Consider the following 24,482-nt stretch of genomic DNA (forward strand, 5'->3'; position numbering starts at 1 on the left):
ATGTAGTAGTCTAGTAGCTAACTATCTCATGATATATATATATATATATATATATATATATATATATATATATATATATATATATTAGGTTAGTGCAAAAACAATATCGTTTTCTTACATATGTTACTTTTATATATTACTTCTGAATTAATTCATTAAACAGTACTGTATGTGGATGACTATAGTGCTCCTCACCTTGAGTTGAGCATATTGAGAAGTGAAACACGAATTACCATTAGCATATAAGCGACGCTCTTTGTGTAAACAAATCGAGCGGAGGTATTTCGAACGATATCAAAACATCGTTAAACTCACTACTCGTTCAAGCAGCCGCCAATAGCGTAATGGTTAGGAGCCTTGACTGCCGTACAAACGGTCGGGTTTCAATCCTGGCTTGAGGTAGTTGCCTGTCTAGCCGCACTGATGAGCAGCGAAACAGTACTGTATGTGGATGACTATATATATATATATATATACATATATACAGAGAGAGAGAGAGAGAGAGAGAGAGAGAGAGAAATAAAAAGGAACAACCCGTATTATGTGTTCATCAACGTTTCGTCTTTGTTTTGAGACTTCCTTTGGATGAAACAAAGACGAAACCTTGATGAACACATAATACGGTTTGTTCCTTTTTATTTCTCTATACTACTATTTCCATATTTTTCATGATATATATATATATATATATATATATATATATATATAATTTTAAAGTGCGGTTTTCGCTCTATCGAGTCGTATTATTCAGTACCGTTCTCAATCTCATTCAAATCCGCGCACTTTTCTTGTTCCAGTTCAAATTAGGTCTAGAAGCTGCTAAAACAGCTCGTGATATCAATGATGCCTTTGGCCCAGATACGACTAACGAACGTACGGCATAACGGTGGTTCAAGAAATTTCGCAATGGTGACGAGAGTCTCGAAGATGAAGACGGTCGCGAACGACCGACTGCGGTTGATAACGAACATTTGAAAGCCTTCATTGAAGCCGATCTTTGCAAGACCACACTAGAAGTTGCCGTTGAACTTGAGGTCGACCACTCAACAGTCGTTCGTCATTTAAAGCAAATAGGAAAGTCAAAAAAGTTGGATAAATGGGTGCCGCATGAATTGAATGATAATTTTTAAAAAATCATCGTTTCGAGGTGTCATCTGCGCAACAAAAACGACCTATTTCTCGAGCGGATTGTGACATGTGATGAGAAGTGGATACTCTACGACAACCAGCGACGTTCTGCACAGTGGTTGGATGCCGGAGAAGCTTCACAACACTTCTCGAAGCCGAAATTTCACCAAAAAAAGGTTATGGTGACTGTTTGGTGGTCTGCGGCTGATCTTATCAATCACAGCTTCTTGAATCCGGGCGAAACGATTACGGCGGAGAAATTCTACCGACAAATTGACGAAATGCGCCAGAAGCTTCAGTATGTGCTTGAGATTGGTCAATATGAAGAGACCAATTTTCCTCCATGACAACGCTCACCCGCATGTTGCTCAACTGATCCTGCAGAAGTTGAAAGAATTGGGCTACAAGAATCTGTCTCATCCGCCATATTCAACGGACCTCTCGCCCACCGATTATCACTTTTTCTAGCATCTCAACAACTTCTTGCGCGAAAAATGCTTCGAAAGTCGAGATGATGCCGAATCGGCCTTCCATGACTTCATCGCTTCCAGAACTCCGAATTTCTATGCTAATGAGTTAAATAAACTTGTTTCTTGTTGGCAAAAATGTGTCGATTCTAATGATTTTTATTTCGATTAATAAGATTTATTATGAAAGGAGTTATGATCTTTTGAAGTTGAATATCAAACAACGACATTATTTTTGCGCAGACCTAATATGTGCGTGTGTGCGTGTGTGTGTGTGTGCGTGTGTGTGTGTGTGTGTGTGTGTGTGTTAGAGAAATAATTATTTTATAAATGTGTTTTCAAATCATCATCAAGTAATTCCTAAAACGAAAACATATGTTCTATATTAGAAATGTCAATGACATTCACCCCAGGTGGGTTTAACTGGCTTCCTCAGAGGAGGAAGTTTCAGGGAAATTTTAAGTTCACAATCAGTCTCCAGTCGCATACATATTTTAGTTAAAGGAGATGGCGCTGTGTTTATACAGTTCTTGCTAGGAGGTGTCGACGTCCTCATGCATACAGTGACAGGTATTCCCAAATGTTCACCCATCTGGTAATGACCAGGCTCAACGTTGCTTAACTTCGATCATCTAACGCGAACCTGTGTCAACGTTATTATGCCGTATATTTATACGGATATTAGCGATGGGACAGTATTATAGTTCTGTGAAGGTGAAAATAAACAAATACAAAGTTACGCCTTACGAAACTAATATATAACCCGATTAATTTTTACTCACGAGAATTATTTACGATTAACGAAATTTTATAACGTTTTTAAAGTAGCCATCAGAGCCAAAACCTAAAGACAGTGAGTCAAGGACAATAACCTTTAAGCCAGTTTGACACGGGCCTTAAAAAGGTGTTTTTAAGCCTACTTATTTTTTTTAACGTAAATAAGTAACAAATGATAACTAAAGTAAATTAAACTGTTTTTGATTAATTTCCTAACTGCATTTCTTTGAAATAATGTATGTCGTCATTAAGTAACGTTGAACCTTTAATTGTTTAAGAGATTTTATTTAGAAAAAAATAGAAACAAAGATTTGCACAAGTCCTGTGCTTCACTTTGCTATATCGTACCGTCATGGTGAATTTTTAACCATACAAATACCCCTAGGAAACAAAGGTCAAATTAAGAAAATAATTGTCTTAACATTCTTATGCTTACTACCGGTTTATCGCTAATCGATTGAGAGGGGGGATACAGTGAAGAATAGTTAACAATCGAGAATTTGTAAATTATTTATTTAACAATAAAAACTTTGGTTTTAATTATTGATTTGAAAAAAAGTTCATAAATCATCTAATCTGAATTTCTTTTATATTTTAAAGTGAAAATATATCCATGGGTCATGTGATGCGTCAAGAGGTGTCATCCATTCGAATATTACACCAGAAATTGTCCATTTGAATATATCGACATCCAAAATATGGATTAAAGTGTCAAATTTCAACATATGTCAACATTTCTGCCTCACACATCACCCGTAGTAGTAGTAGTAGTAGTAGTAGTAGTAGTAGTAAAGAGCTAACTTTCTTACCTACACCTTATTTCCTCTAAACCAAAACGTTATCCTTTTCCCTGCTATTGTCTTGTTCATTTTCCTCTATTCTGGTCGTAACTGTTTTATTATTATGCTAGCAGACCGCCCGGCGTTGCTCGGTCGTAAACACACATAAATATTATATTTTAATTCATACAGAAACTGAGACATATGCATGCGAGTATTATATATTTTAAAACAGTTCACTTCTTGTAAAAAAAAAAAAAAAAGTACTCAAGCTGAGTTCGGAACCAAAACCTAAAGACCGTGAGTCGAGTACAATAACCTTTAGGCCAGCTTGACACGTTCTTTAAAAAGTGTTTTCAAGCCTACTTATTCTTAACATAAGGAATTTATCATGTGAATAGTTTACGCATGCGCATTCGTAGAACAGTTAGCAAACAGATAAAAAAAAAATCCGATGTTTCCTACGTACCAGTTTTTTAATTTTGACCCCTTAGCAACCGTTTTCATCCGGATGAAAACCGATTAAAAAGTTTTCCATGTGTGTGATTTTCATATATACCAAATTACAAGTCTGTAGGTCAAAGATTCGTTGAGTATATAGCTTGAGAAGTGTCCTCACACGCCTCTTTTATAGATATATAGATTGATTAATAAACTACATTTTTTAGCAAATCTTAGTCATTGTTTCTTCAGCGTATTCTGTTCATTGATATCTTCTCTGAACGCGAAGGAACGGATAACCAGTTTTTTTTTTTGTTTTTTGTTTTTTACTTTGTATTATTTCTATTTAAATCCAGAAAAGTATTAAACATAACAAAAACATAGCCTAATCTTTACTTCTTTCTCTTATTCCAGAAGTCTTGCCAACAACAAAATACAGAAGATAATGTCCTCAGATTTTTCTGGATTAAACCAAGTCACCAAACTGTAAGTATTTTAAAAATGGATATTATTAGTTTTAAATAGCCAACTAAAGCTGGCCAAATCTTAGCAACCTCCATGTGTGTGTCGAGAATTAATTTAATTTCTCTACTTACGCGTGGATAAAATATCACATACTATAATTGTTCAGATGAATTTGATAGAACCAGCACACTTTTAAAATTAGACCCAATTCTCCATTAATAGTTAAATCTCGTAACCGTGGGTTCATGATTTCCAGAGTGTTGACGATTTCAGCGGAGACCTAAAGACGACCTTATTGTAAAGTGGATGAAAGGTTGCGTGAATGAAAACGAAAAGAAGGAAAGAGAAAGATTAGAAGGAACAAATGAAAGACGAAATGGGGGAGGGGAGGCATTAGTTTTATTAAAAAGATCATAAATAACAATTTCTTTCAGGGAAATAGTTTAGATAATTTACACTCTGGAGATTTTCTTGGCAACGAAGGATATTCAGACATGCAGCAAGCTTTTTAATCATTTTTTGGGCGAAAATTTGACTACCAAGAGGTCAAAGGTGAAAGAGTTGATCTTTGCAGACTCTACTAAACTCCTCCGTCTAAACACTTGAAATTTTAGATGCAGGTTACCTGAACATGAGTCAAACGTTTTAATATATATATATATATATATATATATATATATATATATGTATATATATATATATATATATATATATATATATATATATATATATATATATATATATATATATATAAGCAAACAGTTAATAAAATATGTTAAAAACATTTTGAAATGAGTTAAAACATATTTAATCTGAAAAGGAAACACTAGATAAATGGATAGTTAATTTTACCATCTTGGATCATTTTGGTAAATTTAATTGTAATCTTTATTTTTATTAATATATATATATATATATATATATATATATATATATATATATATATATATATATATATATATATATATATATATATACATAAAGTTATGAGCAGTACATAGGGTCCGAGAAAAGCCGGATTAAACTGCTAGTATATAATAAAGTATAGTTTTTTTTTGTCATCAATAGCTTTATTTCTACAAAATGAATATTTGATTCTAGCTTCTTAGTTCTTTTGATTTATATCTGCATCGTATTTTAAGAACAATAAATGTCATTCGATTTGATTATTTTCAAACGGATGCCATCTTTTAAAAAAATGGTCGCAACTGTTTATTCGCTAAAAATAATATCGTGAAAACAATGACATAGTTCCTATTTCCAATGCCTTCCAACGGGACAGAGTTAGACACCAGGGTCGTTTTTTTAACGTGGAGAAAAGGAACAAAAATTTAAAATTGTCTTAGTCGTGAAGGACTTCTCCTTCACCGACAGAGAACAAGAAATTGAAGTGCAGCATCTGAAGACGACAATCTTCAAGGTGCACCAGCAGGCGGTTGAGAAGGACGCGGGCCAGGATCTTCCCGGCGATGGAGAAAAGGGATATCCCGCGATGGTTGTCACATGACTGTCACATTTCTTGTTCTCTGTCGGTGAAGGAGAAGTCCTTCACGACTAAGACAATTTTAAATTTTTGTTCCTTTTCTCCACGTTAAAAAAACGACCCTGGTGTCTAACTCTGTCCCGTTGGAAGGCATTGTAAATAGGAACTATGTCATTGTTTTCACGATATTATTTTTAGCGAATAAACAGTTGCGACCATTTTTTTAAAAGATGGCATCCGTTTGAAAATAATCAAATCGAATGACATTTATTGTTCTTAAAATACGATGCAGATATAAATCAAAAGAACTAAGAAGCTAGAATCAAATATTCATTTTGTAGAAATAAAGCTATTGATGACAAAAAAAAACTATACTTTATTATATACTAGCAGTTTAATCCGGCTTTTCTCGGACCCTATGTACTGCTCATAACTTTATGTATATATATATATATATATATATATATATATATATATATATATATATATATATATATATATATATATATATATATATATTAATAAAAATAAAATAAAAATCTTCATGATGTATGTACCTGTTTGCGTTTGTAAATGTGAACAATAGTAGCATCACGAAAATCTTGGGGTAGTTCTTCACTCTCCCACATGGATTGGAAGAGTCAGTCTTACAAGCAGTGTAGGTCCACCAGATTTGTATACTTCTGCTGGATCTTTGTGATCTTGGAAAAATTGCAAGTTTGTTGTTTTGCTTTTGTATATTACGCCGTGTATCATTTTGCATGCTTTATTTTGTCTTTTGACGTTTGCCTTCGATAAACTATTTATTTATGAATAAATACAGGATGTGAATGTAATTCTAAGCATTTATTTACTGTTATCTTTTTCTTCTTTTTTTCTGACACACGCATACGTGTGTTATCTACAATAACGCAACACGCAAAACGGCGACTTCCAAACACTCACTCGCGGAAAACGCCTGGTAGTGATAGCTAGTTCGAAAATAATGTCAAGTTAAAAAAAAAAAAAACATGTTGATGTGTTATTTCTTTCTTTAAAGGCAACTTTTTTTCTTTTTATTTCCTAGATACTTATCTCGTCATAAAGTGGGTTTTAAAAAGTTAATACAAATAAAAACAAGAAGTTGAGTACACCGGTCGGTTATTAACACTGCACAGTAATGGAGGATAGAAATAAATGAACTGCTTGATTGTCATTCTGAAAAAAAAAAAAGTGATAAATCGCCTCTTAGAAAGGTTCCAAAAAAGTCTCCAATCTAATAGGTCTCACACTATCAGCAAAGCTCCATCATCTGTCTTATCTCCACAATACTTCATCCATTTGCCAATTTTACGAGTATTTTAATATAATGTGGTCTGGTGAACTCGTCATACATGTATCCCGTTGACGTAATACCCCTGACAAACCCGTTTAGCAAGAAAATCTGACTCATTTACTGTAGAAGTCCCTAGATGTTGGAAAGCCTTCTGCACTAATGGCTTTTTTCTTCGAACTGCTAGACTTTGGAATTCCCTCCCTATTTCCTATTTCTCTGACCGTACTAATATGCAGAATTTTTAATGCAATGTAAACGGACATCTGGTTTGTCTCCTTGTCCCCTGTAAATATGTTCCTAAATAGTAGTCCATTACGTCCAAGTAGCAATATGTCTTGTTTGGGATGAACAAGATTAGAAAAAAAAATAAGGTGGAAAGTCGCTTGTCTGCCCTTGTTAATCCTACATTCCTGACATTGCCAAGAGGTGTCACTAGCAGCGTATCATTCGAAATGGAAGATGGCGTAAAGTAATTCTCGGATAAAACGTGTCATAATATTTGATTTTCTTAAATAAAAAATAACTACTTGATCGATTTACATGATTTTTGGAATATGACACCTTCGTGCAATGACAGGTACAGACATCATGAAGATTTTTAAAGATTTTTCTTGAAAATTTTTTTCATAGGCCCAATTGTCGATAAGACCCCCCCCCCAAAAAAAAACTAACCTTAACTTTAATGAGAAATATTTTTACTAAGAAAATCTTGCTTCATTTGCCTTTGTCCGTGGTCCAAAAGAAATGTTTGCTTTATTCTTTGTGGAAATATAAATAGGAAAACTTAATATTTAAACTTTACTGAATAAAATAAAATATGTAATAAAATAAACTACGCATTTTTTTTTTATTTGTACTGAAGAGAAAGTTTATCTTTTTATGACTAGATAAGTACTGAGATAAGGAGGGTAAAATCTGGCTCATAAAATAAATTGTTAACCGCCATTTCCGCTAGGTTAATTTTATAGTGGTTTTATATCGTTTGCAACAGAGACATAATCATATAAATTTATATATCTATAAAAGTAAAAATGTCTGTATGCGCGCACATGTGTGTGTGTGTGGATACTTCTCAACCTATATACTTAACGAATCTTTTTTATTTACAGACTTGCAATTTGGCACATAGGATAAACAGACATGCGGAAAGCTTTTTAATCGGTTTTCATCCGGAAAAAGAAACGGCTGCTAAGGGGTCAAAATTGAAAACATGTTACGTGCCGGTTGTCGGATTTTTTCTGTATTAAACTGTTTAACGAATGCGCATGCGCGGCCGTGAAACATGACAGCTTCTTTATGCTAAGAATAAGAAGTTTTGAGAACATTATGTAAAGGTCGTGTTCAGCTAGTGTAATGTTTATTGTATATGACTCCCTGTCTTTAGGTCTTGGTTTCGATCTCAGCTCGAGTATTTTTAATATTTATGCGTATTTTACGACCGGGTAACGCCGAGCGACCTGCTAGTATTCTATAAAAAGACTTTGTTCGTCTGTCAGTCACATTACAAATAGAATTTTCATCACAAAACGCGCAAGTTGAATAGACGCATCACTCGCCTCCATGCATTTACATATTTCACTATGTTAGTTCTTTTTTTTTTTTTTTTTACTAGAAGACGTTACCGCTCATCAAGGCCCGGAGATTACTCAAGGATAAAGTTAATGAGTGTCATGTATTGGATGAGATGATTGGTAATGGTTGAAATTGGGTAGAATTTGATTATTTAATAGGACGATTTAACAAGTATTTATTTACATTAGACTTGAAGACGACCATGTTATAGTTAGCTGGAAAGTAGACCTTCAGTGCTGTGTTCTGCGAACGGAAAAGGAAAGAAACGTTGCTCATGGAAGTTTTGTTTAGTTTTAGACACAGATAGGAAGTAAGGGGAATTCTTAGCAGTGGTTGTAGCTAGATGAGTGTTTGTTGTGAATATTTTACAAGTTGTGGACCATAGATTTAAGCTGCCATGAAACTAACAATGGAACAGAGATAGGCTCAATATTTAAAACATCATCACGAAAATATAGATTGACCGCACACCATTTTTTGTAAAAAAAAAAAGGGCCTCTTTTTGCCATGTATACGTTTGAAATATAATTTTCGTTGTCATACTTACGATTGTTTTTGTTGTTGTTGTTGTTGTTGTTGTTGTTGTTGTATGGCATTTATCATGGGCGGGTTGAACCGACTTCCTCCGAAGAAAGAAGTTTCTTGGGAATATTATATTCACAGGCGGTCCACAGTCGCCTGTATTACTTACGATTCCACTTAAAGGGGCTATTACAATCCTATAAAAATCTTTCAGTAGGAATCTCCGAAATAGTGGATAAATTTTTGGTATCTGAGGGGATGCTCCATCTCCAGCAAAAACTAAGTGAAACAAAAATTGAAAAAAAAAAGAACTTGAAGAATAAACAAATTACCAAAAATGATTGACTTTGAAAAGGGTTTATCTACTGTAAAACAACACTAACAACCTAATCATTATGAATAAATATTTGAAGATATAAAGAACTTGAAGCATAAAAACTTTTCCTAAAATGATTGAATCCGAAAAGGGTTGATATGCCGTAAATCATAACAATACAACTAAACCCATGAATATATATGCGGAGATATAAAGAACCTAAAACATGAAACCTTTTTCCAAAATTACCGGTTTAGGCATTAAATAATCCGAAAAGGGTTGATATGTCGTAAAACGAAACAACAAAACAACCAAACTTGTGACGCTTCAGCTGGGAACAGCATTTTCCTCGCTAAACCTACCGTTTGAATAGATGCATCTTAATTAGAAATTTGTCAAACCATCTTTGGCAAGCTTAAGTTTGAAATAGCATTTTTGTTGGTCTTTCACGCTGCTTTTTTTTTTGTTTCATCCAAAATAAGGCTACTTGAATGTAAGGGGCTACTACTTGGAATCATGTCTGTACGGGATTGTGTGGAGAGTTGAGCAAGGAAATGTCTTTGTATTACATTTAAATTTCTGCATGTTATTAGAGGCGGGGAAGCAGAAAACGACGAGGGGATTCCCGAGTTTAGCAGTATGAAGGAATAAACTATTAGAGTAGAAGACTTTCCGGCATCTAGAGACCTCTACAGTGAAGGAGTGGAATTTTGCTGCTTGTCAGGTTAGTCGGAAGTATGAATGTTGAGGGAGGATGCATAATTGTTCCGAGTTCATCAGAGCACACTCCATTATAGTACTTGCAAAACAGGCACAGGGATGCAACATTGCAGCGATGGGACAAGTGTTAGAGTTTGTCTGAAAATTCAGGATCTATTAGATTGAAGACTCTTTATTGGACCCTAAGAGAGCGAAGGTGAGAGAGAGAAAGTGAGAGAGAGAGAGAGAGAGAGAGAGTGAGAGAGAGTGTGTGTGTGTGTGTGTCTGTGTGTGTGTGTGTGTGTGTGTGTGAGAGAGAGAGAGAGAGAGAGAGAGAGAGAGAGAGAGAGAGGGCACTAATGGTAGATACAGTAGTCCAGATACGGCTTTAGTCTTAAATAACATTGTCAAATGTGCAGCGTGAATGGACGTATCTTAAGAATATATATCCATTTACCTTTTAGTGCGTATGTCGACATTTGCCGCCACCTTTCACTCTAAGCAACCTTTCTCTTCTTTACTCTCTTCTTATTGACCTACCTTACACCACTTGAGTTTTTGTCCTTGCGTATGGGAAAGGTGACTGTCATTGGAGAAAGAGAGGGGTGGCTTGGACCGAATTCCTATCTGTACAAGATTCTGTGTACGTTGGTGGTCCCCACGCCGTATTTGCAAATAAACCTACACGATTGCATAATTACCATGTGAAATTTGTAATTTGCACATGCGCAAGGAATGAGGACTCTCTACCCCTTAGCAACCAATTTCATCGACATACGACAATCATAAGTAATTTCGAAATCGTTTCATTTGGTTCAAATTGTTTGTCGTACAAAAATATTAGTTACGTCGCTGAAATGGAAATGAAAGTCAGACATTCCGATGCGTCTATTTTGTTGATTTGTAAAAGTATCAGAAAATAAAGGTAAAAAAAGTAAATTACATAAATTAAAAACAGGGAGGAATAATTATCTACAAACGTTTGCTTATGAAAACCAGATTTTCATAGTTATGCGTGGTGCAAATAGCCCATAATATCTAGCCGTCTCTCCGGAATATTAATTTTTATTAGTATTTACTTATGAAAATTAGACTTCTGTGACTATGGTTGCTCAAGTAGCTTATAATATTAATCCATCTCTCCTGAACACTAGCGCAGTTTACTAGGAGAAATTTATTAATAAAACTCAAACTTTTGTATTTATAAATCGTTCAAGTAGCCTATCATATTATCTACCTCTCATGTGCATCTATAATATTTATCTACTTCTCATGTACGTTTGACAATGTTATTTCAGACTAAAACCAGTTTAATAAGAAGAATTCATTTACGAACATAAACTTTATATTTACACATGTTTTAAACGCTACATACAGAATCTCCATTTCTCACGGAACTTCGTCTACGTTAATAATAAATATCAGAATCATTTCTTAATCAAAATCAAGTTTTTTTTTTTATAATTATGAGCAGTTCAAATGATCTATAATGAGAAATGGCTCTCCCAACTCAGCTGGGAAACACATTCTTACTCCAATACAGTTCTGTCCCTCACATTATTTGATCGCAGATCATGAAATCTGATACTGAGTTATTACGTTTATTTTTATCCTTTAAAAACATATTATGGTAAAATTAAACAACTTTTTTATTTGGACTGTTCTCATCTTGGGTGTTATTCTCATAGCGTAGTGATCTTAAGTACTTCTAGTTTTAGTAGTGGTCTTAAGTACTTCAAGTTTCAGTAGTGATCTTAAGTACTTCTAGTGTTAGTAGTGATCTTAAGTACTTCTAGTTTTAGTAGTGATCTTAAGTACTTCTAGTGTTAGTAGTGGTCTTAAGTACTTCTAGTTTTAGTAATGGTCTTAAGTACTTCTAGTGTTAGTAGTGATCTTAAGTACTTCTAGTTTCAGTAGTGATCTTAAGTACTTCTAGTTTAAGTAGTGGTCTTAAGTACTTCTAGTTTTAGTAGTGATCTTAAGTACTTCTAGTTTTAGTAATGGTCTTAAGTACTTCTAGTTTAAGTAGTGATCTTAAGTACTTCTAGTGTTAGTAGTGGTCTTAAGTACTTCTAGTTTCAGTAGTGATCTTAAGTACTTCTAGTGCTAGTAGTGGTCTTAAGTACTTCTAGTTTTAGTAGTGGTCTTTAGTACTTCTAGTTTTAGTAGTGATCTTAAGTACTTCTAGTTTTAGTAGTGATCTTAAGTACTTCTAGTTTCAGTAGTGATCTTAAGTACTTCTAGTGTTAGTAGTGGTCTAAGGTACTTCTAGTTTTAGTAATGGTCTTAAGTACTTCTAGTTTTAGTAGTGATCTTAAGTACTTCTAGTTTTAGTAGTGGTCTTAAGTACTTCATGTGTAAGTAATGGTCTTAAGTACTTCTAGTTTCAGTAGTGGTCTTAAGTACTTCTAGTTTTAGTAGTGGTATAAAGTACTTCTAGTTTTAGTAGTGATATTAAGTACTTCTAGTTTTAGTAATGGTCTTAAGTACTTCGTTTTAGTAGTGGTCTTACGTACTTCTAGTTTTAGTAGTGATCTTAAGTACTTCTAGTTTTAATAATGATCTTAAGTACTTTAGTTTTAGTAGTGGTCTTAAGTACTTCTAGTTTTAGTAGTGATCTTAAGTACTTCTAATTTTAGTAGTGATCTTAAGTACTTCTAGTTTTAGTAGTGATCTTAAGTACTTCGAGTTTAAGTAGTCATCTTAAGTACTTCTAGTTTTAGTAATGGTCTTAAGTACTTCTAGTTTTAGTAGTGGTCTTAAGTACTTCTAGTTTTAGTAGTGGTATTAAGTACTTCTAGTTTTAATAATGATCTTAAGTACTTCTAGTTTTAGTAGTGGTCTTAAGTACTTCTAGTTTTAGTAGTGATCTTAAGTACTTCTAGTTTTAGTAGTGATCTTAAGTACTTCTAGTTTTCGTAGTGGTCCTTAGTACTTCTAGTTTTAGTAATGATCTTAAGTACTTCTAGTTTTAGTAGTGGTCTTAAGTTCTTCTAGTTTTAGTAGTGGTCTTAAGTACTTCTAGTTTTAGTAATGGTCTTAAGTACTTCTAGTTTTAGTAATGGTCTTAGGTACTTCTAGTTTCAGTAGTGATCTTAAGTACTTCTAGTTTTAGTAATGGTCTTAAGTACTTCTAGTTTCAGTAGTGATCTTAAGTACTTCTAGTTTTAGTAGTGATCTTAAGTACTTGTTTTAGTAGTGATCTTAAGTACTTCTAGTTTTAGTAATTGTCTTAAGTACTTCTAGTTTTAGTAGTGATCTTAAGTACTTCTAGTGTTAGTAGTGGTCTTAAGTACTTCAAGTGTTAGTAGTGATCTTAAGTACTTCTAGTTTTAGTAGTGATCTTAAGTACTTCTAGTTTTAGTAGTGGCCTTAAGTACTTCTAGTTTTAGTAGTGATCTTAAGTACTTCTAGTTTTAGTAATGGTCTTAAGTACTTCTAGTTTTAGTAGTGATCTTAAGTACTTCTAGTTTTAATAATGATCTTAAGTACTTTAGTTTTAGTAGTGGTCTTAAGTACTTCTAGTTTTAGTAGTGATCTTAAGTACTTCTAATTTTAGTAGTGATCTTAAGTACTTCTAGTTTTAGTAATGATCTTAAGTACTTCCAGTTATAGTAATGATCTTAAGTACTTCTGGTTTTAGTAATGATCTTAAGTACTTCTAGTTTTAGTAGTGATCTGAAGTACTTCGAGTTTCAGTAGTCATCTTAAGTACTTCTAGTTTTAGTAATGGTCTTAAGTACTTCTAGTTTTAGTAGTGGTCTTAAGTACTTCTAGTTTTAGTAGTGGTCTTTAGTACTTCTAGTTTTAGTAGTGATCTTAAGTACTTCTAGTTTTAGTAGTGATCTTAAGTACTTCTAGTTTTAGTAGTGATCTTAAGTACTTCTAGTTTTAGTAGTGATCTTAAGTACTTCTAGTTTTCGTAGTGGTCCTTAGTACTTCCAGTTTTAGTAATGATCTTAAGTACTTCTAGTTTTAGTAGTGGTCTTAAGTTCTTCTAGTTTTAGTAGTGGTCTTAAGTACTTCTAGTTTTAGTAATGGTCGTAAGTACTTCTAGTTTCAGTAGTGATCTTAAGTACTTCTAGTGTTAGTAGTGGTCTTAAGTACTTCAAGTGTTAGTAGTGGTCTTAAGTACTTCTAGTTTTAGTAGTGATCTTAAGTACTTCTAGTTTTAGTAGTGGTCTTAGGTACTTCTAGTTTTAGTAGTGGTCTTAAGTACTTCTAGTTTTAATAATGATCTTAAGTACTTCTAGTTTTAGTAATGGTCTTAAGTACTTCTAGTTTTAGCAGGTGTCTTAAGTACTTCTAGTTTTAATAGTGGTCTTAAGTACATCTAGTTTTAATAATGATCTTAAGTACTTCTAGTTTTAGTAATGGTCTTAAGTACTTCTAGTTTTAGTAATGGTCTTAAGTACTTCTAGTTTTAGTAATGGTCTTAAGTACTTCTAGTTTTAGTAATGGTCTTAAGTACTTCTAGTTTTAGTAGTGGTCTTAAGTACTTCTAGTTTTAGTAGTGGTCTTAAGTACTTCTAGTTTTAGTAGTGGTATAAAGTACTTCTAGTTTTAGTAGTGATCTTAAGTACTTCTAGTTTTAGTAATGGTCTTAAGTACTTCGTTTTAGTAGTGGTCTTAAGGACTTCTAGTTTTAGTAGTGATCTTAGGTACTTCTAGTTTTAATAATGATCTTAAGTACTTTAGTTTTAGTAGTGGTCTTAAGTACTTCTAGTTTTAGTAGTGATTTAAGTACTTCCAATTTTAGTAATGATCTTAAGTACTTCTGGTTTTAGTAATGATCTTAAGTACTTCTAGTTTTCGTAGTGATCTTAAGTACTTCGAGTTTCAGTAGTGATCTTAAGTACTTCTAGTTTTAATAATGATCTTAAGTACTCCTAGTTTTAGTAGTGGTCTTAAGTACTTCTAGTTTTAGTAGTGATCTTTAGTACTTCTAGTTTTAGTAGTGATCTTATGTACTTCTAGTTTTAGTAGTGATCTGAAGTACTTCTCGTGTTAGTAGTGGTCTTAAGTACTTCTAGTGTTAGTATTGGTCTTAAGTACTTCTAGTTTCAGTAGTGATCTTAAGTACTTCTAGTTTTAGTAGTGGTCTTAAGTACTTCTAGTTTTAGTAGTGATCTTACGTACTTCTAGTTTTAGTAGTGGTCTTTAGTACCTCTAGTTTTAGTAATGGTCTTTAGTACTTCTAGTTTTAGTAATGGTCTTAAGTAGTTCTAGTTTTAGTAATGGTCTTTAGTACTTCTAGTTTTAGTAGTGATCTTAAGTACTTCTAGTTTCAGTAGTGATCTTAAGTACTTCTAGTTTTAGTAGTGGTCTTAAGTACCTCTAGTTTTAGTAGTGATCTTACGTACTTCTAGTTTTAGTAGTGATCTTACGTACTTCTAGTTTTAGTAGTGGTCTTTAGTACTTCTAGTTTTAGTAGTGGTCTTAAGTACTTGTAGTTTTAGTAGTGATCTTAAGTACTTCTAGTTTTAGTAATGGTCTTAAGTTCTTCTAGTTTTAGTAGTGATCTTTAGTACTATTAGTTTTAGTAGTGATCTTAAGTACTTCGAGTTTTAGTAGTGGTCTTAAGTACTTCTAGTTTTAGTAGTGGTCTTAAGTACTTCTAGTTTTAGTAGTGGTCTTAAGTACTTCTAGTTTTAGTAGTGATCTTAAGTACTTCTAGTTTTAGTAGTGGTCTTAAGTACTTTTAGTTTTAGTAGTGGTCTTAAGTACTTCTAGTTTTAGTAGTGATCTTAAGTACTTCTAGTTTTAATAATGATCTTAAGTACTTCTAGTTTTAGTAGTGGTCTTAAGTACTTCTAGTTTTCGTAGTGGTCTTAAGTACTTCTAGTTTTAGTAATGGTCTTAAGTACTTCTAGTTTTAGTAGTGATCTTAAGTACTTCTAGTTTTAGTAGTGGTCTTAAGTACTTCATTTTTTTGTAATGGTCTTAAGTACTTCTAGTTTTAGTAGTGATATTAAGTACTTCTGGTTTTAGTAGTGGTCTTAAGTACTTCTAGTTTTAGTAGTGATCTTAAATACTTCTAGATTTAGTAGTGGTCTTAAGTACTTCTAGTTTTAGTAATGGTCTTAAGTACTTCTAGTTTTAATAATGATCTTAAGTACTTCTAGTTTTAGTAGTGATCTTAAGTACTTCTAGTTTGAGTAGTTATCTTAAGTACTTCTAGTTTTAGTAGTGGTCTTAAGTACTTCTTAATTATATTCTAAATACGGCCTGTATTAAGGATTGAGCCTTCGACCCCAGAGAAATGTAATATCCCAAAGTAAAGTATCTACTGTAAACGATTGACTGAACACAGATTGCTATTTATGTTTCGGAATTTTTTAAATGAGGATTGGTCATTTGGATTATTTGAATTATTCGAAATACTATTATCATCTTGCATGTTATTCTAGCAACATTTCGGCTGATGTCATCTCTGAACTCCTGTATGTATGCAATTTGGTAGTAAAATCAGTAAAAATCGTCGATTTGGATTTTTATAGTTTTAAATAAAACTACTTGATCGATTTACGTGATTTTCGGAATATGACATCTTTGTTTTGTAAGGAGTACATAAGTGTCAATCTAAATAAGCATGAAGATTCATTTTAATTGCTCTAATGAGACATAATTTACAATTTGCTCACAAAGGTACTCATCTCTACATCTATTACTATCGTCCTCTGTAACCGAATGTCATTTGAACCTGTCCCCACTCTTGTTTTAAATAGTTTCTCCGTCATACATACGCATACGCACTCTCTTTTTTTCTTTTTTTTTTCTTTTTCTTTGTCTCTCTCGATTAAAACTAACTATGAATCAGAATATTGGAATAGTTTATTATAAAACTAAAAATATCATCATGCTATTAATACTATTTAACCTGTGGTTGGCGAGAAAAGGAGAAAAATGGGGGTAGAGAGAGAGAGAGAGAGAGAGAGAGAGAGAGAAAGAGATAGCTAATTAAAAATAAATTATTTTGTGATTTTGTCTTTTATTTACATATTTTTCAATTTAACTAGTTTTGTACAGTCACGTTTTGCTAATCCAGCCAATCTAATTTTAATAATTTAATATATAGATATAAACATATATTAGGTATGTGCACTGTCATAGCGACCAACATGCAACTTATGTTCAATTAATTGCTTATAACTGTGTTTTGACTTTGAACAACGTTTTAGCCGAGATACCCTTTGATCTTTTTCAAGTGTATATTGACAATGCCTTTTATTGGTGAATGGAACAATATTTTTTTTTGATTATTTTTTCAACAAACAATAGTCATTAGAATTCAAAATATGTGGTGCGTTTATGAAACGGAAAAAAAACATCAACTCGTTTCCATTTTTTGTATTAATTCGGGTTCGTGTTGATTAGATATAATGTTTCTGAAATTTTTTAGATGAGGATTGATATGTATTATTTTGATTGTTTGGACTACTGTTCTCATATGGTTTGTTATTCTTACAACGGACCCGAATTAATACAAAAAACGACTTGATGTTTTTTCCGTTTTGTAAACGCGCCACATATTTTGAATTTTAACGACTATGGTCCGTTGGAAAGAAAAGAACAAAAACATTATTTCCATCATTCCTCAATAACAATCATTGTCAAGCTACACCTGAAGAGGTTACATCGGTCGACATGTTATGAGAATAACAACCAAGATCCGAACTATCTAAATCTAATATATAAACGGCTATATGTGTGTCTCTTTGTCTCCATATTTTCAAACTCTATCTCCTCCGAAACTAAAAATCGCAGAGCGACGCTGGGAGCGTTAAATGATTGGATTTTTTACGGACGTTCTTTTATGGATCCTTAGCCGATTAAAATAGTTTTTAAGGGGTCAAAAATGGATCAGAATTGAAAAGATCGTTATACATTTTGTACATTCATCTTAGTTTATTTTTAATTTTTAATTTTTAATCTGTTAATATGCGTGTCGCGTTGGTATAGTGGTAACGTCACCAGCTCTGAATGCTACAGTTTTCGCTTTCGATTCTATCTGGTTGCACACGAATACTTTTTTTTTACTTTTGGAAATCACGACTCTATAATAATATATTCGAAATCTGGACAAATTGAACTATCATATTTAAGCGCATTTTACCCCCAGGTAAATCCCCCCCCCTCCGCTAGTACTACATATCATCAATCCTCATCTCTAAAATTCAGAAACATATCAAATCGGTACAGACCTGAATTAATATGAAAATGAAAACGACTAGACGATTTTTCCGATTCATAAACGCACCAGATATTTTGAATTCTAACGACTATGGTTCATGGAAGAAAAACAAACAGAACCCGAACAATGCAAATAATTCATTTTATTAATTTTCATCTAAAAAATTTTCATAAACAAAGAAGAGTTTATTTGCCATAAAACAGAGACAAATCTCCTAAAAGTCATTTGTCTGTGCGGGTCGGGTTAATTAATCGCTGCATACTTTTTCATCCGAGTCTATTTTGATTTTACAATTCAAATATGTGAAATTAATAATATTTCAATTTCTTTTTTTTTCTTTTCTTTTCTTTTTTTTTTTTTTTTTTTTTTGCTTTTCAGAATTCTGTCCTCCAACGAAATCATGTTCATCGAACAAGGAGCATTTAAGGATATGTACCGACTGCAATATTTGTCAGTATAATTAATTGTTTTATGTTTTTTGTTTTTGTTTTTGCTTATTACTTAATTGTTAACTAGTATTTAATATGTAACTATCAGAGCTACTCAGGTAAATGAAAAACACAAAATAAGTGTTCAAAAACAAGTGCGCGATATATCTGGCAAAAAATGATACGGTCGTCATATCATAAGAATTCGAAGATTCTATTGTTGTTATTGGTTTCCAACATCCAAAGTGAAAGTGATTCGAACACGCAGGTCGTCAGTCCGTGTCGTCATCATCATATCGTATGAATTCGAAGAGTCTATTCTTGATATTGGTTTCCCCGATAGTTTTCTAGTCAGAATTCTTCCTATAAAGAAATCACGTACTTACAGGAAGTACCATGTGAAGATTTCCAACATCCTAAGTGAAAGTGATTCGAACTTAGAACACTCAGGTCGTTAGTCCGTGGCGTTAACAACTTGGCAAATGTCACCTCCGATAACGCAGTAATTCAAGTGCACGAAAGAAAAAGAAATGAAAAAAAAAATAGTTACATTTCTAAATTTTGAAGATTAAATTTTCTGATGTTTTCAATTCTGCGACGCAAAAAGCATAGAAATATTAAATACCACATCTATTACTAATTACAATTATGTTTCTGAAATTTTGAGATGAGGATTGGTTATTCATATTATTTGGATTGTTCAGACTACTGTTCTTATCGTTTCGGTCGATGTAAACGTCAACCTTCTTCAGGTGTATCTTGTCGAACTAAGGAATGTTTTATTGATTATTTAATTAATTGGAGTTCATTATTGAGATGAGAATTATTTATTCATTTTTTTTTATTGTAGATCATTATCCTCATTTTTAGTTATTGTTTCACGGCGTTTCGACCAACTATTCCTCTGGCCTTTGTCAGGTGGTTACCACGACGGGATAGGAACCCCGACACTCCTAACTGAATCCTCAACAATTACTGCCTTCTACAGTTGTTGTCGTCTCACCACGTTTTAATTAAATTACAACTATGGAAGGCAGTAATTGCTGAGAATTCAGTTAGAAGAGTCAGAGTTCCTATCCCATCGCGGTAACTACCTGACGAAGACCAGAGAAATTGTTGGCTGAAACGTCGTGAAATAACAACTAAACGATGGTGATAATGGCCCGCAATAAATAAATGAATAAGGAATGTTTCTGTCGAACTCAGGAATTTGGACGAAATTTCGAATTGAACCTTTATTTATTTCACACGGGTAGCATTCTCTCGTTCCCTCAGCCATGACTGGATAAAGGTTCTATGCCTATGTAAAAAAAAAAATGCAATTGTATTTTTCAGTCGCCCACACTGAGAATTGAACCTTCAAGAGAATATCACTTTTACAATTGATTTTTCCGAATACTCTAACCACTGCTCCACGGGTCATTGCAGAGTTTAATAAAATACACCTGAAGAAGATCGGAGATTACATCCACCCAAACGTTGTGAAAATGACACTCAAGATGAGAAAAGTAGTCCGAAGAATCCAAATAATACGAATAACAAATCTTCATCTCCAAAATCAGAAATGAAAAAATGAGTTTCGCGTTGCTTTTTGATAGAAATCTATACTGTTCAAGCAAAGCAGTAGTTTAATAATTGTTATTCGGACTTTTTTCTGTAGAAACAATTGTTAAGAAGTAGTATACTGACTTTAAATGCGGGCGTACAGACACAAATGATGCTGTACTCTCAGATCGCCCAAATTCTGTTTTGGAAAACATACAAAAATAGTTCATAAACGCGTTTTGATCGATCATCAATTGAAGTTGCGCGAGATAGCAATGTAGTCGAAGATACAAAAAGACAATGTATTCAGCATTTTGGATGAACATTATTTTTAATGAGAAAGCTGTGTTCAAAGTGAGTGCCGCGTTTGCTCACAGTCAATCAAAAACAAAAACACATTGATGATTCGGAAAATTGTTTACAACTATTTCAACAAAACAAAAAGGGTTTTTTGTATCAATATGCAATAATAGATGAAACATGGATCCACCACTTCACTCTGAAGACAAATCTGAAGTCAGTTGAGTCGTGAAAGCTGTCTAAATTGACCTTTGTATTTTGGGATGCACAAGGTATTTTGTTCTTTATCAATTACCTTGAGTAAAAGAAAACCAGCAAATATTATACAGCATTATTTGCGCGTTTGATGAAAGGAATAGTCTCCAAATGAAGAAAGAAGATGTGTTTTTCACCACGACAATGCACCATGTCACACGTCAATTGCAATGATTACAAAACTACATGACTATTTCTTCAAATTGTCTTTTTTATATAACAATGGTCTACAAAGAATGCAATCATTTGACTCGACTACCGCCACTATGTGACCTTGCGTCTTGGAGGTGATGCACTTAAAAAAAATGAAGACAGACAGACATAGTTATATATATATAGATAGATAGATAGATAGATAGATAGATAGATAGATAGATAGATTACTCATTTTTATATGCATTTTATTTATTTATTTATTTATTTATTTATTTATTTGTACAGGAACTTGAACAAAAACTATTTAATTGTTATACCATCCAGAATCTTCCAGCATCTTCCATCACTGGAAAAAATGTAAGTCATATTTTTTAATTCTTTTTAAGTGTTTTTAATAAAATGATGAATTGCCTTTTTTTTTTTTTGCTAGATCCAAAAATGTAGTAAGAATACAATATTGTCTTATTGTTACGTCGTTGATATTATTCAACTCATAAATTACTAATTTCCCCTGCTTCATTAATTCATTTAAATGTATAAGCCTTTGTAACATATGACCCCAATCTACTTTGTAATTGTCGCATACGAAAGTCTGTAAAATTCCACAACTAGTTATGCATGTTGTTGCTTCTTATAATTATTTATCGCAGAGCCAATATATTCATAAGACTCATTTGTTTATGAAACGTGAGTGTCTCGTCCTCAGTATTTGGTGACAATCTTTGTTCTTCGTTTTTCGAAAGTATTTCTTACAATTGCTTTTGTTTTCACGCATTCCTTCTCTGAACCACAAATGATACATTTTTATTTTTCAACTCAACTGATAACTCACAATATGTCAAAACACATTCAGCCTTGAATTTCAAAAGTGCATTCAGAATTACATTTTAATTTTAATGTATACTAGCACGCTGTCCGGCGTTGCCTGGTCGTATAATAAGCTTAAATATATTTTCATTTATGTAAGTTTCGTATTTATTTTTATAGATTCGATTCTTTATTAATTATTATATTGTACGAAATATATAATAGTGATTTCAAAGATTTTTAAAAGAAATATAACTTGGGTGCAATCAGTTAGAATCGAAATCTAAACATTTACTATCAGATAAATACGGTATTAAAAAACTTATGTATTAGTTACAACATTGAATCTAATGATCCTTTACGATAAAATCGCGCAAGCGTCTTATGTAGATTTAAATATGATATATATATATATATATATATATATATATATATATATATATATATATATATATATATATATATATACACTAGCAGGGCCCGTTAACCGGCGTTGCCCTGTTGATGCAGACCTACCCCTTGTAAAAAAATTAAAGTACGGTTATTGTTGGTGGCCAACCCCCAACTTTCTTATGTTCAGAACGGCTATTGGAGTAGATACTTCCAATCTCCGCATGTTTAGAATGACTTTCGGAATAGACACCATCAACCATCGAAAAGTACTTGCCTGCCAAATTTAAATAATATTTTCGTAATCAGCATTTTTGAAAATCTATAAAAGTCGTCATGTTAAAGAAAATTGTAGCGGTGCAGCTAATGTAAATACTTACCCACAAACAAACAAAAAAAAACAAAGTTATTATCTTTTGTATAGATCGACGCTAATCGGTTATTTTGTTTGATTTTATTTATTTGTTTGTTTGTTTGTTTTTTTCAGCACGATTGTAATATGTAGAGAACGACGACAATCAGTTAATCGATTTTCTTCTGTAGAGAGCGACGCCATATTGTATAATTTATGGAGCGTTCATTTTTAAGTGGATTCCAGAATATTCTAATAGTCAGATACCAGCCAATCGAAATGGGCGGAATTTAAAAAGGGAGAATTTATTATTTTTAAATCAGGAAATGGAAAGATTATGTTATGTGTAATAACCAGATAATGGCGGCGCAAGCACAATATCGTAGGAAAATATAGAATTTGAACCGGTCTGAACTGGTAACGGTGGGAGCACTAAATATTGAGAGAGAAAAATAGGAACTTCTTCTCCTGTAGATGTAGCGATTGTGATGGAACGGATTATTTTATTATCAGGAGTAAATGTGGCAGAAATGGTGGTCGTAAGCTACATAAGATAGAGGTTGTCAGGGTAGATATATTGAATTTGTATGTGGCATTTATTTTTGCAAACCTACGGTACTTTGGTCCAGAGGGGAATTTCTGCAATCAAAATATTATATACTAACAGGACCTGTTAATCGGCGTTGCCCAGATGAAGCATGCCCCCACTCGTAAAAAAATTAAAGTACGGTTGTTGTTGTTGTTGTTGTTGTCCAACCCCCCAATCTCCTCATGTTAAGAACGGCTTTCGGAATAGACACCCTCAACCGCCTTGTGTTAAGAATGGCTTCTGAATGGACACCCCCCATGTTAAGAACGGCTATCGGAATAGACACCCCATCATTTTGTGAGGGAATGTTGTGAAAATATTTTGTGAGGGAATGTTGTGAAAATATTTGGTCGAATTTAATCATGATGATCGTTGGCAGGATACCCACCTGCAAAAACTATAAACTGGGGGGGCAGTGTTGGTCAGATAGAATTAAGATAAAATTAAATTTATTCCTCGCGCGTGCATAAAATCTGGTGGCCACTGATTTAAAGTGCATAATACAGGTATTTATATCCCGAAAACTACTTATATCTGCCAAATATAAATAAAATTTTCTCAACCAGCATAGTTGAAAACCTATAAAAGTCGTTTTATTTAAGAAAAGTTTGGGGGTGGAGCTAAGTTAAAAATGTACCTATAAAAACACGTAAACAAAGGTCATGTATGTGCAGTATGAGTCCATAAATGAAACGTAAACAAAATACTCCACAGTAAGTATAATTTATTTGTCTTAAACAAAATGGCTATCGGAATAGACACCCCATTTTATAAAATTATCAAAATATTTGCCCAAAATTTAAATTTGATAATCGTTGTCAGAATACTCACATGCAAAAAAAAAAAAAAAAAAATGGGGGCGGCAGTGTAAAAGGCATCAAAAAAATAGCATCGTTCCGAAATCGAAAAATAAACAATGGTACCCATACATAATTTTATTTTCAGGGTTTGTTTTTGTTTGGAGGGGGATAGTGGCATGTTGTTAATCTGTGCATAGGTAAGTGTAAGGTTATCAGTATTTAATTTTCTGTTTATGAGAGAATAATATGTTTGTATTTGGTTTGTTTTTTATCATTTGTTTGTATTTAGTTTATTTTTATTTTTAACGATTGTCTCCTATATTAAGAAAAAGATTCCAGAATAATCGAATTGTCAGCTCTCAGCCAACGAGATTGGGCGAAATTTGAGAAGGGAAAACTATTTTTTTAATCACAAATAGAAAGATTATTTTATGTTTATACGTTTATAATCCAGTTACGAAGGGTGCAAGTAAAATATCTGTAGAATGTGTATATTTCCTTCCGGTTTTGCTGGGGGCGGTACGAGAATATAATATTTAGGAGGGAAAATAGGAACTTTCTCTTAAACTGATGCGATATATATATAATTTTGATTCGATCCACATGCATATATGCTTTTCTGGGAATCATCAGTGTGAATGATAACTGTTTTGGCCAGTCACACGACTTGAACTCCAGATACAAGTTACCTTTTAAACTTTT

The 24,482-nt window shown here is 32.9% G+C and overlaps 1 protein-coding gene across 2 annotated transcripts in view; it reads left to right on the plus strand.

Moving 5' to 3' along the window:
* Nucleotides 1-24,482, plus strand: part of LOC145292099 (adhesion G-protein coupled receptor G6-like) — a 231,992-nt gene that overhangs the window by 78,255 nt on the left and 129,255 nt on the right. For both annotated transcript variants that reach the window (XM_080138183.1, XM_080138184.1), the window contains exons 3-5: nucleotides 4,007-4,078; nucleotides 18,537-18,608; nucleotides 21,128-21,199. In XM_080138183.1, coding sequence (XP_079994309.1) covers nucleotides 4,007-4,078; nucleotides 18,537-18,608; nucleotides 21,128-21,199 — 216 coding nt within the window. The remainder of the gene's footprint in view (nucleotides 1-4,006; nucleotides 4,079-18,536; nucleotides 18,609-21,127; nucleotides 21,200-24,482) is intronic.

Source organism: Euprymna scolopes, chromosome 13 (genome assembly GCF_053919585.1).
Source record: "Euprymna scolopes isolate OS-2025 chromosome 13, ASM5391958v1, whole genome shotgun sequence".
NCBI classification, from domain to species: Eukaryota; Metazoa; Mollusca; class Cephalopoda; order Sepiida; family Sepiolidae; genus Euprymna; species Euprymna scolopes.